This window comes from Chiloscyllium punctatum, chromosome 19 (genome assembly GCF_047496795.1).
Source record: "Chiloscyllium punctatum isolate Juve2018m chromosome 19, sChiPun1.3, whole genome shotgun sequence".
NCBI classification, from domain to species: domain Eukaryota; kingdom Metazoa; phylum Chordata; class Chondrichthyes; order Orectolobiformes; family Hemiscylliidae; genus Chiloscyllium; species Chiloscyllium punctatum.
In genome coordinates this window covers 96,540,780-96,556,968 of record NC_092757.1, presented here as the reverse complement: position 1 = coordinate 96,556,968, position 16,189 = coordinate 96,540,780, and the positions used below count along the sequence as shown (strand labels likewise).

The 16,189-nt window shown below is 49.4% G+C and overlaps 1 protein-coding gene across 1 annotated transcript in view; it reads right to left on the bottom strand.

The window, feature by feature from the left end:
• Positions 1–946: 946 nt before the first annotated feature.
• The window catches only part of vma12 (vacuolar ATPase assembly factor VMA12), a 31,007-nt gene continuing 15,764 nt past the window's right edge, over positions 947–16,189 (bottom strand). Inside the window, 3 exon segments of the mRNA XM_072590115.1 lie at positions 947–1,839; positions 8,128–8,240; positions 9,142–9,184. Of these exon segments, the coding sequence (XP_072446216.1) occupies positions 1,744–1,839; positions 8,128–8,240; positions 9,142–9,184 (252 nt within the window). The 3' untranslated portion in view covers positions 947–1,743.

The window sequence follows — 16,189 nt, the reverse complement described above, 5'->3', positions numbered from 1 at the left end:
TTGGCTGCACTATAAACTAATCTCTCTCTCTCTCTTCCTGCAGCCAAACCATAGGCAGCTGTGGAGGACTCAACACAACTCAAAGCTCAGAGCAGACAGCTACTGGCATCGCCACACACATTTCACATCCTCTACTAGATGGAATTTCTTAAATTAAAGAGAACATAATCAAAAGGAGGTGATATTAAAGTTTCAGTAAACATTTAGATCCTAGTTAAGAGTATTGTGTCCACTTCTGAACACCACAGGCGTCAGGGCCTCAGACAAGGTCACAGTGCAGAGGACATTCGGCCCATGCTGTCTGCACCAGTTCTATCCCCTAGGGAAACCATCCTGCCTTTTCCCCATATCCCCGCTCACATTTATATCCAAATAATTATCCAATGTCTCAATGGAACCTGCTTTATCACATTTCCAGACCTTCACTACTCGCTGTGAGAGAAAGTTTTCTCACTCCATCCTTGCTTTGTTTTGCACATCGGGTGCAGGGGGATTGGCTGGCACTGTATTTTGAACAAAGACTGCCATAGTCCCATATTGAGAAATGTGGGCGTGGGACTGGTGGAACTGTTTTGGGCTCAGCAACACATTGAAGAAAGTAGGTACACGTTGTGCTTCAATTCTGTACTACTTTCTGTAAGCTCATAGGGAGGGGACAGTAGCCTCATCTCGCAAAGGTACAGATTTGAAACAGAGTAAAACTATTTCGATTCTTTTAAACTGACAGCAAAGCTCCTTCGACACTGTCCCCATCAAATACTTCAATATAGGAACAGCATGGGATTAGATATGGAGCAAAGTTCCCCTGACCCTGACCCTGACCCATCAAACACTCATGCTGGATAACTGGAAACATTATTGTAGGGATGTTTTTCAGCTTTTTGTTGAATGGTTGATTTAGTCTTGGATTTCCATATTTCACACACTCAGGTCATCATGAGACACATTGGAAAACTGCAAAATGGACTTTAATAAACACTGGTCATTTGGTTTACATTGTTTAAAATTTCCAGACACTAACAGCAGACCTGGTACACAGGGAGATTTGAGGTGTCCTTGGAAAAGTGAAGGTTGGGTTTGTTTAAGGTTTTCACGTTTACCACAATCATGGACAAAGTAGATAGAGAGAAACTGTTCCCATTGGTAGAAGGAATGGGAACCAGAGGAGAGAGGGAATGATAAGATAATTGGCAAAAGAACCAACACAACATTTGGAGAAACATCACATACAGCAAGGCAATAGGACCTGGAATCTCCTGCCGCAGAGTGTAGAGGAGGCAGCTTCAGTCATGGCTTCAATAGGCACCTTGACCACTAATGAAGAGAAACCCTTTTTTCAGAGAAGGCCAGGTGACTGCAAGAACCAGGTAAAGGGTCTAACAGTGACCAAGTGGTAGCTCTAACCAGGTATGGGCGGAACTCACCTTTTCTCTCTCATCTCCTTTGGCTGCCAACTCTGACATTTTGGTGGTCATCAAGTTCTGGCCTCGTGAGCCTCCATGGTTTCGACTCTTCTCACATGGGGGCTGTGCTTCAGCTGCTTCCTTTAAGCCACCCCATAAAATCTGCTTCTTTGTCTAAGTGTTTGGTCACCTGTCCTACTTTCTTACATCCAGTGTTAAACATTTACTTCGATAATGCTACTGTGAAATGTCTTGAGATGTTTTACCATGATGAAGGTGCTATATAAATGTAAGTTACAAGAGCCTCCAATTGGTTTTAACAATGTGTTCTGGCAGTGTGCTACATCTCTCCCAGCTCTCCTTCCATTATCCGTACAAGTACATACAGCTCTGCCAGACCCACTACAGACGATACAATCAAAGCAGAAAGCACCCGCTGAAAGAGAGAGACAGAGATGTTACACAGCAAATAGACCTGTCGCTCAATCCCATTGAATGCTGCTTCTCAATACAAATTATCACCTGTGACAGCTTCCCTGATTGTGTACATCAGAGTTCGACTTGATAGAATAAAGGATTGGGCCCATAACGAACCAATCACATTCTGTATAGTTATCAACAAATAAACAGGGTAACTATAGGCTGATTAGCCAAGCACTTATTGTTGGAAATGTATTGACATCAATTATTAAGGAAATAACAACAGTACATATGAAAGATCATAATCTGATCAAGCAGAGATCCCAACCCACTGAGACCCCACCCCCACTGAGACCCCACCCCCACTGAGACTTCACCCCCACCACTAAGACCTCCCAGAGACCTGCCCCACTCTTAGACCACTGAGACCCCTTCCATTACCACTAAACCCAGAGACCCCTGCCCTACCCATAACCCCACTATTAACCCCCACTGAGACCCTTACCCTGCCCCAACTCCCACCAAGACCTCACCCTCACCACTAACGAATAGGTGTTATTAAGACCTATAGCCCTTTCTGTGTCCACTGTATTTGCTCCATTAACCCCCACGGAGACCCCACGGATCTCTGTAGGGCATTAACCCTCCCACAGCACACAGAACAGTAAAGCGTAGGAACAGACTTTTCAGCCGACCATGTCAGTGCCAACCATGATGCTATACTAAACTAATCCTATCTGCGGCTCTCTATTCCCTGCCTGCTCATGTGTCTGTCGAAATGCCTCTTTAATATTGTAATATTAAATATTGTACCTGCTTCTACCACCTTCCCTGGCAGCACATTCCAGGCACCTACCACTATCTGCATAAAAACCTTTCCCCCGCACCTTAAACCTATGCCCCCTATATTTGACATTTCCACCCTGGGAAAAAGAGGATTTATTCACCCAACCATGCCTCTCGTAATTTTATATTCTTCAGCCCCACCATGATTTAACAAAAACAATCCAAGTTTGTCCAACCATCCTAGAGTCTTGCTTGGGGCCATAGAAATGCCTATCTGTGCCCCTGACTAAAGAATCCTGAATCACCACTGTTTTTATCCACCCACCTCCATAACCAGCGCTCCTCAAACATTCCAGAAGATTCCCCTGGCCTCGGAACCTATTCCACCATTAGCCATGTGGCTGATGCAGCTACCACCCCCACGCTGATTGATGATGTCACTTCCGCCCCCATCATGGCCACTCCCACAATCACTTCCACCCCTCACAATTCCTCATGCATCACACCTGACATCACTTCCGGCCCTCACATCATCGCTGATGCCACATGCTCAGTGACTTCCTCCACCCCTACTGCCATGGTCACCACCACGTCCGCCCCCACCAGCGCCACTCACCTGCATTCTGCAGACACGCCCCCCACAGACCCCACTGTCACTATCCCCACCCCCCAGAACCCCAAGGGGAACACTACCCCTGCTCATGACTCCACCCCCATTCCCCCCACCATCACACCCACTCCAGGTACTGGCTCCGACCCCACTCCCAGCTCCACACCCACACCAGATCCCAGCTCCCGGCCCTGCCGAGTTTTCACCATCCCCCCAGACCTCCCCCTCAATGAGGACGAACGATCAGTCCTCAGCAAAGGACTCACCTTCATCCCCCTCCGTCCACGCATCAATGAATTTAATACACGACGTGACATCGAACAATTCTTCCGTCGCCTCCGCCTCCGAGCTTACTTTCACAATCAGGACTCCTGCCCACCTTCCGAGGACCCCTTCGCCCACCGCCAACACACTGCATCCACCTGGACACCCCGCGCTGGCCTATTACCTGCCCTCGACCTCTTCATTTCCAACTGCCGCCGGGACATTAACAGCCTCAACCTGTCGTCCCCCCTCCCCCACTCCAACCTCTCACCCTCACAACGCGCAGCCCTCCAATCCTCTGCTCCAATCCCAACCTCACCATCAAGCCAGCGGATAAAGGGGGCACAGTGGTAGTCTGGCGCACTGACCTCTACACCGCTGAAGCCAACGCCAACTCGAGGACACCTCTTCCTACTGCCCCCTCGACCATGACCCCACCCCCCATCACCAAACCATCATCTCCCGAACCATACAGAACCTCATCACCTCAGGAGATCTCCCACCCACAGCTTCCAACCTCATAGTCCAGGAACCCCGCACTGCCCGGTTCTACCTCCTTCCCAAGATCCACAAGCCTGACCACCCTGGCCGACCCATTGTCTCAGCATGCTCCTGCCCCACTGAACTCATCTCTACCTACCTCGACACTGTCCTATCCCCCCTAGTCCAGGAACTCCCCACATACGTTCGAGACACCACCCACGCCCTCCACCTCCTCCAAGACTTCCGTTTCCCTGGACCCCAACGCCTCATCTTCACCATGGATATCCAATCCCTCTAGACCTCCATTCGCCATGACCAGGGCCTCCAAGCCCTCTGTTTTTTTCCTCTCCAGACGTCCCCAACAGTACCCTTCCACCGACACTCTCATTCGTCTGGCCGAATTGGTCCTCACCCTTAACAATTTCTCCTTTGGAGCCTCCCACTTCCTCCAGACCAAAGGGGTAACCATGGACACCTCTTCCTACTGCCCCCTCGACCATGACCCCACCCCCCATCACCAGCTATACCTGTCTCTTTGTTGGCTACGTAGAGCAGTTGATCTTCCATAATTACACTGGCACCACTCCCCACCTCTTCCTCTGCTTCATTGATGACTGCATTGGCGCCACCTCGTGCTCCCGCGAGGAGGTTGAGCAATTCATCAACTTCCCCAACACATTCCACCCTGACCTTAAATTTACCTGGACCATTTCTGACATCTCCCTCCCCTTCCTGGACCTCTCCATCTCCATTAGTGACGACCGACTTGACACTGACATTTTTTACAAACACACCGACTCCCACAGCTACCTGGATTACACCTCTTCCCACACTACCTCTTGCAAAAATGCCATCCCGTATTCAGAATTCCTCCGCCTCCGCCAGATCTGCTCCCAGGAGGACCAGTTCCACCACAGAACACACCAGATGGCCTCCTTCTTTAGAGACCGCAATTTCCCTTCCCACGTGGTTAAAGATGCCCTCCAACACATCTCGTCTACATCCCGCACCTCCGCCCTCAGACCCCACCCCTCCAACCGTAACAAGGACAGAACGCCCCTGGTGCTCACCTTCCACCCTACCAACCTTAGCATAAACCAAATCATCCGCCGACATTTCTGCCACCTCCAAACAGACCCCACCACCAGGAATATATTTCCCTCCCCACCCCTTTCCGCCTTCCGCAAAGACCGTTCCCTCCGTGACTACCTGGTCAGGTCCACGCCCCCCTACAACCCACCCTCCAATCCTGGCATTTTCCCCTGTCACCGCAGGAACTGTAAAACCTGCGCCCACACCTCCTCCCTCACCTCTATCCAAGGCCCTAAAGGAGCCTTCCACATCCAAAGTTTTACTTGCACATCCACTAATATCATTTATTGTATCCGTTGCTCCCGATGTGGTCTCCTCTACATTGGGGAGACCGGGCACCTCCTAGCAGAGCGCTTTAGGGAACATCTCTGGGACACCCGCACCAATCAACCACACCGCCCCGTGGCCCAACATTTCAACTCCCCCTCCCACTCTACCGAGGACATGGAGGTCCTGGGCCTCCTTCACTGCCGCTCCCTCACCACCAGACGCCTGGAGGAAGAACGCCTCATCTTCCGCCTCGGAACACTTCAACCCCAGGGCATCAATGTGGACTTCAACAGTTTCCTCATTTCCCCTTCCCCCACCTCACCCTAGTTCCAAACTTCCAGCTCAGCACTGTCCCCATGACTTGTCCGGAATTGTCCTACCTGTCTATCTCCTTTTCCACCTATCCACTCCACCCTCCCCTCCTTGACCTATCACCTTCATCCCCTCCCCCACTGTACTCTATGCTACTTTCTCCCCACCCCTACCCTCCTCTAGCTTATCTCTCCACGCTTCAGGCTCACTGCCTTTATTCCTGATGAAGGGCTTTTGCCCGAAACGTCGATTTTGCTGCTCCTTGGATGCTGCCTGAACTGCTGTGCTCTTCCAGCACCACTAATCCAGAAACTGCTTGCCTAGACTCTGATTGCCCACCCCCTGCTCTGATCCCCTACCCCCTGCTGTGGGTGCCACTGATCTGGCTACTGCTGCTGCTGTTGCTTTCCCCGGTGAGGCCATTTCTGTTGACAGTATCCAAAACAGTGCAGCTGTCTGAGAGGGGAATGGCCACTCATCCACCTGTCTGTCCACACATTGTTGTCTTCCTGGTGGTCACCCAACTCTTCTTGGTCTGTGTAGCCTTTAATGTGGTGCAACCAGATCACAAACCATGCTGTCCACGACATTCTCAGCCTCATGGATGCTCCACACTGAGTCCATCTCCCCCCCCCCCCCCCCCTAGCTCCAGGAGTTCCATGCAGCAAACCAGGAGCTGCAGCTGAACTCACTTCCTACATGAATAGTCATCATGGAAACTAGAAGTGTTCCTGATTACACAACCAATTACACAACATTACCCACGACTAACCAAAATCAGATGTTTCACACTTGTTCTCCTTTCCCAACAAAGTACAACGACAAAAATAATTTCTCTCTCTCCCGACACTACAGTCTCGAGACCTGGTTTCTGAGCAGCTAAACCTGTCATTTACTGAACTGTGACATCACCTCCGGATTCAGCTCCACTCTCCCCCCAACACAACCTTACCGACACCCTGACCCACCACCCCCCCCCCCCCCACCGCACCAACCGACATCCCCCACCGCACCGACTGACACCTCCCCCCACCCACCCCCCCACCGCCCTGACTGACACCTCCCCACACCCACCCCCCACCGCCCCGACTGACACCTCCCCACACCCACCCCCCCACCGCCCCGACTGACACCTCCCCCCACCCACCCCCCCACCGCCCCGACTGACACCTCCCCCCACCCACCCCCCCACCCACCCGACAGACACCGCCCCGACTGACACCTCCCCCACCCACCCGACTGACACCGCCCCGACTGACACCTCCCCCACCCACCCGACTGACACCGCCCCGACTGACACCTCCCCCACCCACCCCCCCACCGCCCCGACTGACACTTCTCCCACCCCCCCAACTGACACCTCCCCCACCCCCCCACTGCCCCGACTGACACCTCCCCCCCACCCACCCCCCCACCGCCCCGACTGACACCTCCCCCACCCACCCGACTGACACCGCCCCGACTGACACCTCCCCCACTCCCCCACCGCACCGACTGACACCCCCCCACCGCACCGACTACCCCCCCCACCCACCCCCCCACCGCACCGACTGACACCTCCCCCACCCACCCGACAGACACCGCACCGACTGACACCTCCCCCACCGCACCGACTGACACCTCCCCCACCCACCCCCCCACCGCCCTGACTGACACCTCCCCCAACCCCCCTGACTGACATCTTCCCCATCCCCCCAATGCCCTGACTGACACCTCTCCACTCCCCCCACCACCCTGACATGACATACCCACCCCCACCACCCTGACTGACACCCCCACCCCTCAACGCCCTGATACCCCCATCACCCTGACACCTCCAACCCCCACTGCCCTGATTGTCACTTCCCACACCCCCCACTGCCCAGACGTAACCCTTCCCTCACTTACACCCCCCTCCCCCCAATCCTCCCCCCCCCCCCCCCCGGAGTGACCCCACTCCTCAGGTATTTATCCAGTAGCTCCTGCTGCTCTTCACTCCTCAGTTCCCTGTTTCTGTGCTGTGTGTTGTGCTGCCACCCGTCTGGCTCACTTTGTGGGATTTACACAATTCCAAACATACACACAGCACAGCTGGTTTCCCCTTGACCAGTTGTGTCAGTACCAGCTTTTTGAAGGAATTATTCAGTTCAATCCAACAGCCCAGATCCCACTCCCCTGCAAATTAACTCTTTGATTGTCCAACTGATTTTTGAACATTCCTTGGGGATATAGCTTTACTGCTACTTCAGATACGGAGTTCCACATTAGAACAATATTCAGTATGGAAGCTACTTGTATTTTCCAGAAATGTTTTGCCAATTATTTTAAATCCATGAATTCTGTATATTGACCTACACACTAAAGAAAACAGCTTTTGTTTATCTGATTTATGACAGCACTTTCTCCAATTTACCTTAACCTTTTCCCAGAGCTTATCCCCTTTACACTATGATTAGTAGTGCTCCTCTCTCCTTTACCTATAGGAGGTACAACAACTGCTGTCAATACCGCTGCTGTATCCGTGAAGATGTACTGACTGCCAAGGTATGTGCAGGCAAATGCAGCTCCCACCGTCACTAGGAAGTTAAAGACGGTAACCACCACTGCCTTCACCGATCGCACTGCACCAAAAACAGCAGTTTTAGGAGATTTGAGGGACAATTGGCAGTGCAGCTCTGCTTCAGTAACCATAGCAGCAGTGTCCTTAGAGCAAAATTCAACACAGCAAACAGTTCCTCACAACAAAAACCTCTCCAACTGGCAGCAGAGGGTTTTAAGACCCCACAGACAGATTCTTTAAACAGAAGCATCTCCAAGCAAACCTTCCCATGTCATCACAAGCTGAAGGGTCTGAGCACCCACTTCCCAACCAGACACAATGCGAGGTCACCTTCAATTCAATCCTCAATAATAGTGCACGAAACAAGTGTGACATGATCGGCACTTACCCTCCTCCACCATGATCCAAGGTAGAAGTTGCATTGATAGCCCATTTCATTTGATTCAATTTTGACATTTCCACCTTGGGAAAAGACTATCTATTCACCCAACCATGCCTCTCATAATTTTATATTCTTCTATCAGGTCCCCCTTCAGCCCCACCATGATTTAACAAAAACAACCCAAGTTTGTCCAACCATCCTAGAGTCTTGCTTGGGGCCATATAAATGCCTATCTGTGCCCCTGACTAAAGTATTTATCCAAATGAAGAACGCTAGAGTCTAGGAGATAGAACACTTCCATTTTCACCACATGGTATCAGTAAAAAACCCTCAGAACAAGCACAGCACAGGAAAAACATCGAGTGAAATGCCCTTTTTTCTGTCCATGCAATACAGCAGGCCGAAGTTTAGAGTATGTCAGAGCATCAGCAAAGATCCCATCACTGTCCTCTGTGAGTTTTATCTATTCTGCAGTGTGAAATCTAGAGAGTATAATGGTCTGTTTGGTGCTGAGTTACAGGTTCACGGTTACAAGTTACAAATCTGGAATCAGAGTTTTTAATGAGAGTCAGTCACTCACCTTGTCTTCCCAAATCTCCCAGAGTGCCGTACCGGTTAATCTGCTGTAAAAAGAGCAAGAAAGGGAGGTTAGGGGAAGAATGTAACTACAGTCCCAGGTGGGACGGTCCTTTTGCTACAGGTTAGCTGTGGGAACGGAACTGTGGTAAAGTCACAGGACTAATAATTTCTGAGTTCCAGACTAATGTTCTGGAAGCAGGAATTGAATCCTGCTATGGCAGATGATGAAGTTTGAATTGATCAGAATTCTAGCTGAAAAGCTTCTCTAGTGATGATCACATAATTAACAATAGGGGCAGAGCAGTAAATGTTGTCTACATGAAGTTTAGCAAAGCCTTTGACAAAGTTCTACATACTAGACTAATTAGTAAAGTTAGATCACATGGGATTCAGGGAGAACTTGCCAATTGGATTATATGGAAATGATTTGAATGAGAATTTAGGAGACATGGTTCGTAAGTTTGTGGACATTCGGTGATATGGTTGATGTGAAGGTTATTGAAGAATCTAAAGGGATTTTGATCAATTGGGCCAATGAGCTGATGAGTGGCAACTAGGAGTATATTTTGGATAAATGTGGGGTATTGTATTTTGGTAAAACATACAAGGACATGACTCATACTGTTAATGGTAGGAACCTGGATGTTGTTGTCAAACTGAAAGACCAAGGGGGTTCAGGTACATAGATCTTTGAAAGTTGCATCCAGGTAGACAGGCATTTAGCATGCTTCCCTTTATTGCTCAGGCCATTGAGTATAGGAGCCAGGATGTCATGTTGAGGTTGTATAGGACCTTGGTGAGGTGATTTTTGGAGTATTGTGTTGCAATGATGCTGCTCCTTTAGTAAGGTTATGCTGTCCTTGGCTTTCTTTTCAGAGAGGTCATAAAAGCAGCGATTCCATAAAGTCTGGCCTGGACCAGGTTTAAGGCCAGTTTGATTATAGCTAACAGATACTGCCTTGAAGCAAAAGGCTTTCAAGTTACAAGATGCTTGGACAATGAAAGGGGAGTGCCCAGTTCTCCCAGCACAGCTTTTCTTTGGTTTGGTTTGGGTTTTTTTTTCGCAGTCTGGCTGTCCACTGAAATCAGTCAGACAGTGGGAGGCTGCTGGTCCAAGAAACAGCTCCATGGAAGAAGGTGTTTCACGCTGAATCCCTCTGCCATCTCTCTCTCTCTCTCTCCTGTAAGACCCTGTATTTGATTTTACCATTTGTGCCAAGGGGTATTTATGGGAATTGTTGCAAGTATGTGGAACAGCATCATTACGTTGGGATAAGCTGTTGGGTTTTTGGGTAAGTTAAGTTATTTGGTATTCATTTGTGTTTCATTCGGTAATCTTGTAAATGAATTCTGTTTTGTTTACAAGTAAATGGGTTGGACCAGCTGCATCTCTCCTGGAATATCCTCGTTACACCTGCTTAAAACAACCAGCACAGTTTGGCTCTGGGCTACTTTCTTGAAATGTTTTTCTTTCTGTCCAGGAGCAGCGAGAGACAGGGGTGACATTGGAGACCAGGAGGTTGCTGGGAAGGTAAGGACTTAGTATACATTTGGGCAGCGGCTAAACCCGAGATACTACATGTATAGTATCTCCCTCCTGACCCTCCTTCCTCTAACCAGAAGAAAAAGACTCTATAAGGTAAGGTTTTATTTAAGTGCATTGTTTGGTTTTAGTTAGTTGAAATAAAACTAAGGCTTACAATGCAGGGAACTTCAGACCCCGTGGCATGTGCCTCTTTGCTTGATGTGGGAGATCAGGGATGTGGCTGATGTCCCTGACTCTTATATTTGCAGGAAGTGTGTCCAGCTCCAGCTCTTGTTAGACCGCATGACAGCTCTGGAGCTGTGGATGGACTCACTGTGGAGCATCTGCGATGCTGAGGAGGTCGTGGCTAGCACATTTAGTGAATTGGTCACACCGCAGATTAGAATTGATCAGGAAGACAGCGAATGGGTGACCAAAAGACAGAGAAAGAGTAGGAAGGCAGTGCAGGTGTCCCCTGCGGTCATCTCCCTCCGAAACAGACAACCGACTTGACACTGACATTTTTTACAAACCTACCGACTCCCACAGCTACCTGGATTACACCTCTTCCCACCCTACCTCCTACAAAAATGCCATCCCGTATTCCCAATTCCCAATTCTGTGGACCAGTTCCACCACAGAACACACCAGATGGCCTCCTTCTTTAGAGACTGCAATTTCCCTTCCCACGTGGTTAAAGATGCCCTCCAACACATCTCGTCCACATCCCGCACCTCCGCCCTCAGACCCCACCCCTCCAAACGTAACAAGGACAGAACCCCCCTGGTGCTCACCTTCCACCCTACCAACCTTCACATAAACCACATCATCCGCCATTTCCGCCACCTCCAAACTGACCCCACCATCAGGGATATATTTCCTTCCCCACCCCTTTCCGTCTTCCGCAGAGACCGTTCCCTCCGTGACTACCTGGTCAGGTCCATGTTCCCCAACAACCCACCCTCCCATTCTGGCACTTTCCCCTGCCACCGCAGGAACTGTAAAACCTGCGCCCACACCTCCTCCCTCACCTCTATCCAAGGCCCTAAAGGAGCCTTCCACATCTATCAAAGTTTTACCTGCACATCCACTAATATCGTTTATTGTATCCGTTGCTCCCGATGTGGTCTCCTCTACATTGGGGAGACTGGGCGCCTCCTAGCAGAGCACTTTAGGGAACATCTCTGGGAGACCCGCACCAATCAACCACACCGCCCTGTGGCCCAACATTTCAACCCCCCCCCCCCCCCCCCCCCCCCCCACCCCCTCTGCTGAGGATATGCAGGTCCTGGGCCTCCTCCACCGCCGCTCCCTCACCACCCGATGCCTGGAGGAAGAACGCCTCATCTTCTGCCTCGGAACACTTCAACCCCAGGGCATCAATGTGGACTTCACCAGTTTCCTCGTTTCCCCTTCCCCCACCTCACCCCAGCTCCAACCTTCCAGCTCAACACTGTCCCCATGACGTGTCCTACCAGCCTATCTCCTTTTCCACCTATCCACTCCACCCTCCTCCCTGATCTATCACCTCCATCCCCTCCCCCACTCACCTATTGTACTCTATGCTACTTTCTCCCCATTCCCACCCCCCGCTCATTTATCTCCCCATTCTGCAGGCACTCTGCCTGTATTCCTGATGAAGGGCTTTTGCCCGAAACATTGATTTTCCTGCACCTCGGATGCTGCCTGACCTGCTGTGCTTTTCCAGCACCACTCTAATCCATACTGTTTTGGATACTGTTAGGGGAGATGGCTGACCAGGGGAGGGTAGCAGTTGTCAATAGACAATCGACAATAGGTGCAGGATTAGGCCATTCTGCCCTTGGAGCCTGCACTGCCATTCAATATGATCATTCCTAATCAATATCCTCTTCCTGCCTTATCTCCATAACCCTTGATTTCACTATCCTTGAGAGCTCTATCCAACTCTTTCTTAAATGAATCTAGAGGCTGAGCCTCCACTGCCCTCTGGGGCAGAGCATTCCACACAGCCACCACTCTCTGGGTGAAGAAGTTTCTCCTCATCTCTGTCCTAAATGGTCTACCCCGTATTTTTAAGCTGTGTCCTCTGGTTTGGCACTCACCCATCAGCGGAAACATGTTTCCTGCCTCCAGAGTGTCCAATCCTTTAATAATCTTATATGTCTCAATCAGATCCCCTCTCAGTCTTCTAAACTCAAGGGTATACAAGCCCAGTTCGCTTCAGTCTTTCAGCGTAAGGTAATCCCGCCATTCCAGGAATTGACCTCGTGAACCTACGCTACACTCCCTCAGTAGCCAGAATGTCTTTCCTCAAATTTGGAGACCAGAACTGCACACAGTACTCCAGGTGTGGTCTCACCAGGGCCCTGTACAGCTGCAGAAGAACCTCTTTGCTTCTATACTCAATCCCTCTTGTTATGAAGGCCAGCATCCTATTAGCCTTCTTCACTACCTGCTGTACCTGCATGCTTACCTTCATTGACTGGTGTACAAGAACACCCAGATCTCTCTGTACTGCCCCTTTACCTAAATTGATTCCATTTACCTAAATAGATTCGGGGTCGGTTCCTGAGGATTGGAGGGTGGCTAATGTTGTACCCCTTTTTCGGAAAGGTGGGAGAGAGAAAGCAGGAAATTATAGACCAGTTAGTCTGACCTCATTGGTGGGAAAGATGCTGGAGTCTATTATAAAGGATGAAATTACGGCACATCTGGATAGTAGTAACAGGATAGGACAGAGTCAGCATGGATTTATGAAGGGGAAATCATGCTTGACTAATCTTCTGGAATTTTTTGAGGATGTAACTCTGAAGATGGACGAGGGAGATCCAGTAGATGTAGTGTACCTGGACTTTCGGAAAGCTTTTGATAAAGTCCCACATAGGAGGTTAGTGAGTAAAATTAGGATGCATGGCATTGGGGGCAAAGTACTAGATTGGATTGAAAATTGGTTGGCTGACAGGAAACAAAGAGTAGTGATAAACGGCTCCATTTCGGAATGGCAGGCAGTGACCAGTGGGGTACCACAGGGATCAGTGCTGGGACCGCAGCTTTTTACAATATATGTTAATGATATAGAAATTAGTATCAGCAATAACATTACCAAATTTGCTGATGATACAAAGCTGGGTTGCAGGGTGAAATGTGAGGAGGATGTTAGGAGATTACAGGGTGACCTGGACAAGTTAGATGAGTGGGCAGATGCATAGCAGATGCAGTTTAATGTGGATAAATGTATGGTTATCCACTTTGTCACAACCATGGCACCATGGGCGGGCACTACTGTTCAGAAGGGTGGGAAAAAGAACTCGTAGGGTCATAGTCAGAGGGGATTCTGTTGTAAGAGGAGTAGATAGGTGGTTCTGTGGCCGAAAACGAGACTCTTGGATGGTATGTTGCCTTCCAGGTGCTCGGGTCAGGTATGTCACCGATTGGCTGCACAGCATTCTAAAAGGGGAAGGTGAACAGCCAGTTATCGTGGTGCATATAGGCACCAATGATTATAAGTAAAAAACGAGATGAGGTCCTGAAAGAAGAATTCAGGGAGGTAGGAGAGAAGTTAAAGAGGAGGACCTCAAAGGTAGTGATCTTAGGATTGCTACCAGTGCCACGTGCTAGCCAGGGTAGAAATGAAAGAAAAGGCAGGATGAAAGTGTGGCTTGAGGGATGATGTAGGAGGGAGAGGTTCAGATTTGTTGGACATTGGGACCGGTTCGAGGGAATGTGGGACTATTACAAATTGGATAGTCTACACCTGAACCAGATCGGAACCAATGTCCTTGGGGGAGTTTTTGCTACTGCTGTTGGGGAGGTTTTAAACTGATGTGGCAGGGGACTGGGAACCAGAAGAGAAGACTAGTAGACAGTGAAGTGGAGACTAGAGACTGTAAGGATCATGAACTTAGAATTACCAAGAGAAGAGTAGGCAGAGAGCAGATGAACGCAAGAGAACTGGCGGCCTAAAGTGAATATACTTTAATGCAAAGAGTACAGTGGGTAAGGCAGATAAACTTAGGGCTTGGATTGGTGCCTGGGAGAATGACAATATTGCAATCACAGAGACTTGGTTGAAGGAAGGGCATGATGATTGGCAACTAAATGTTCCAAGTTATAGACACTTCAGACAGGACAGGGAGGGATGAACAAGGGGGGAGGAGTTGCATTGCTGGTCAGGGATGATATCACAGCTGTGCTAATGGGGGACACTATGGAGGGCTTGAACAGTTGAGGCATTATGGGTAGAGCTGAGAAACAAGAAGGATGAGTTACATTGTTGGGGCTGTACTACGGCCTCCCAACAGTGGTGGGAAAGTTGCTAGAGAAGGTACCGAGGGATAAAATCTATTTATATTTGGAAAAGAATGGGCTTATCAGGGATAGGCAACATGGTTCTGTTAAAATCGTACAAGATTTTGGTTCGGCCGCATTTAGAATACTGTCTACAGGTCTGGTCACCACATTACCAAAAGGATGTGGATGCTTTGGAGAGGGTGCAGAGAAGGTTTACGAGGATGTTGCCTGGTATGGAGGGCGCTAGCTATGAAGGGAGGTTGAGTAGGTTAGGATTGTTTTCATTAGATAAAAGGAGATTGAGGGGGGACCTGATTGAGGTTTACAAAATCATGAAGGGTATAGAAAAGGTGGATAGAGACAAGCTTTTTCCCCAGAGTGAGGTGATGTGTTCAAGGTGAGAGGTGAAAAGTTTAAGTGGGAATACACGTGGGAAGTACTTTACACGGAGGGTGGTAGGTGCCTGGAACGCGTTGCCAGCAGAGATGGTAGAGGCAGGTCCGGTAAATTCATTTAAGGTGCATCTGGACAGATGCATGAGTAGGTGGGGAGCAGAGGGATACAGATGCTTAGGAATTGGGCGATAGATTTAGAGAGAGTGGATTTGGATCAGGTCAGGCTTGGAGGGCCGAAGGGCCTGTTCCTGGGCTGTAGATGTTCTTTGTTTTGAGGGGCCCAGTTCTGGTCACCCTGCTGTAGGAAGGTTGTTATTAAATTGGAGAGGGTCCAGAAAAGATTTACCAGAATGTTGGCGGGACTGCAGAGTTCAAGGATAGGCTGAGACTTTTTTTCATTGCAGCACAGGAGATTAAGGGGTGACTGTTTCGAACTTTATAAAATCATGAGGGGTTTAGGTAGAGTCAGAGTTCTACAGCACGGAGACAGGCCCTTCGACTCAAATTGGTCTATGCTGACCAAACTGTCCATCCACACTAACCCCATTTCCCTTCACTTGGCCCATACCTTTCCTATCCATGTATTTGCCCAAATGCTTTTTAACTGTTGTTAATGTACCTGCCTCAACCACTTCCACTTGTAGCTTATTTCATATGCATACCTCCTCTGTGTAAAAAAAGTTGCCCCTCAGGTTCCCAATTATTCTTTTTCCTCTAACCTTAAAATGTTGCCCTCTAGTCCTCGATTCCCCAACCCTGGGAAAATGACTGAATACATTCACCCTATCCATGCCTCTCATGACCTTATACACTTTTATAAGATCTCCCGTTAGTCTCCCATGTGCAACGGAAGAACA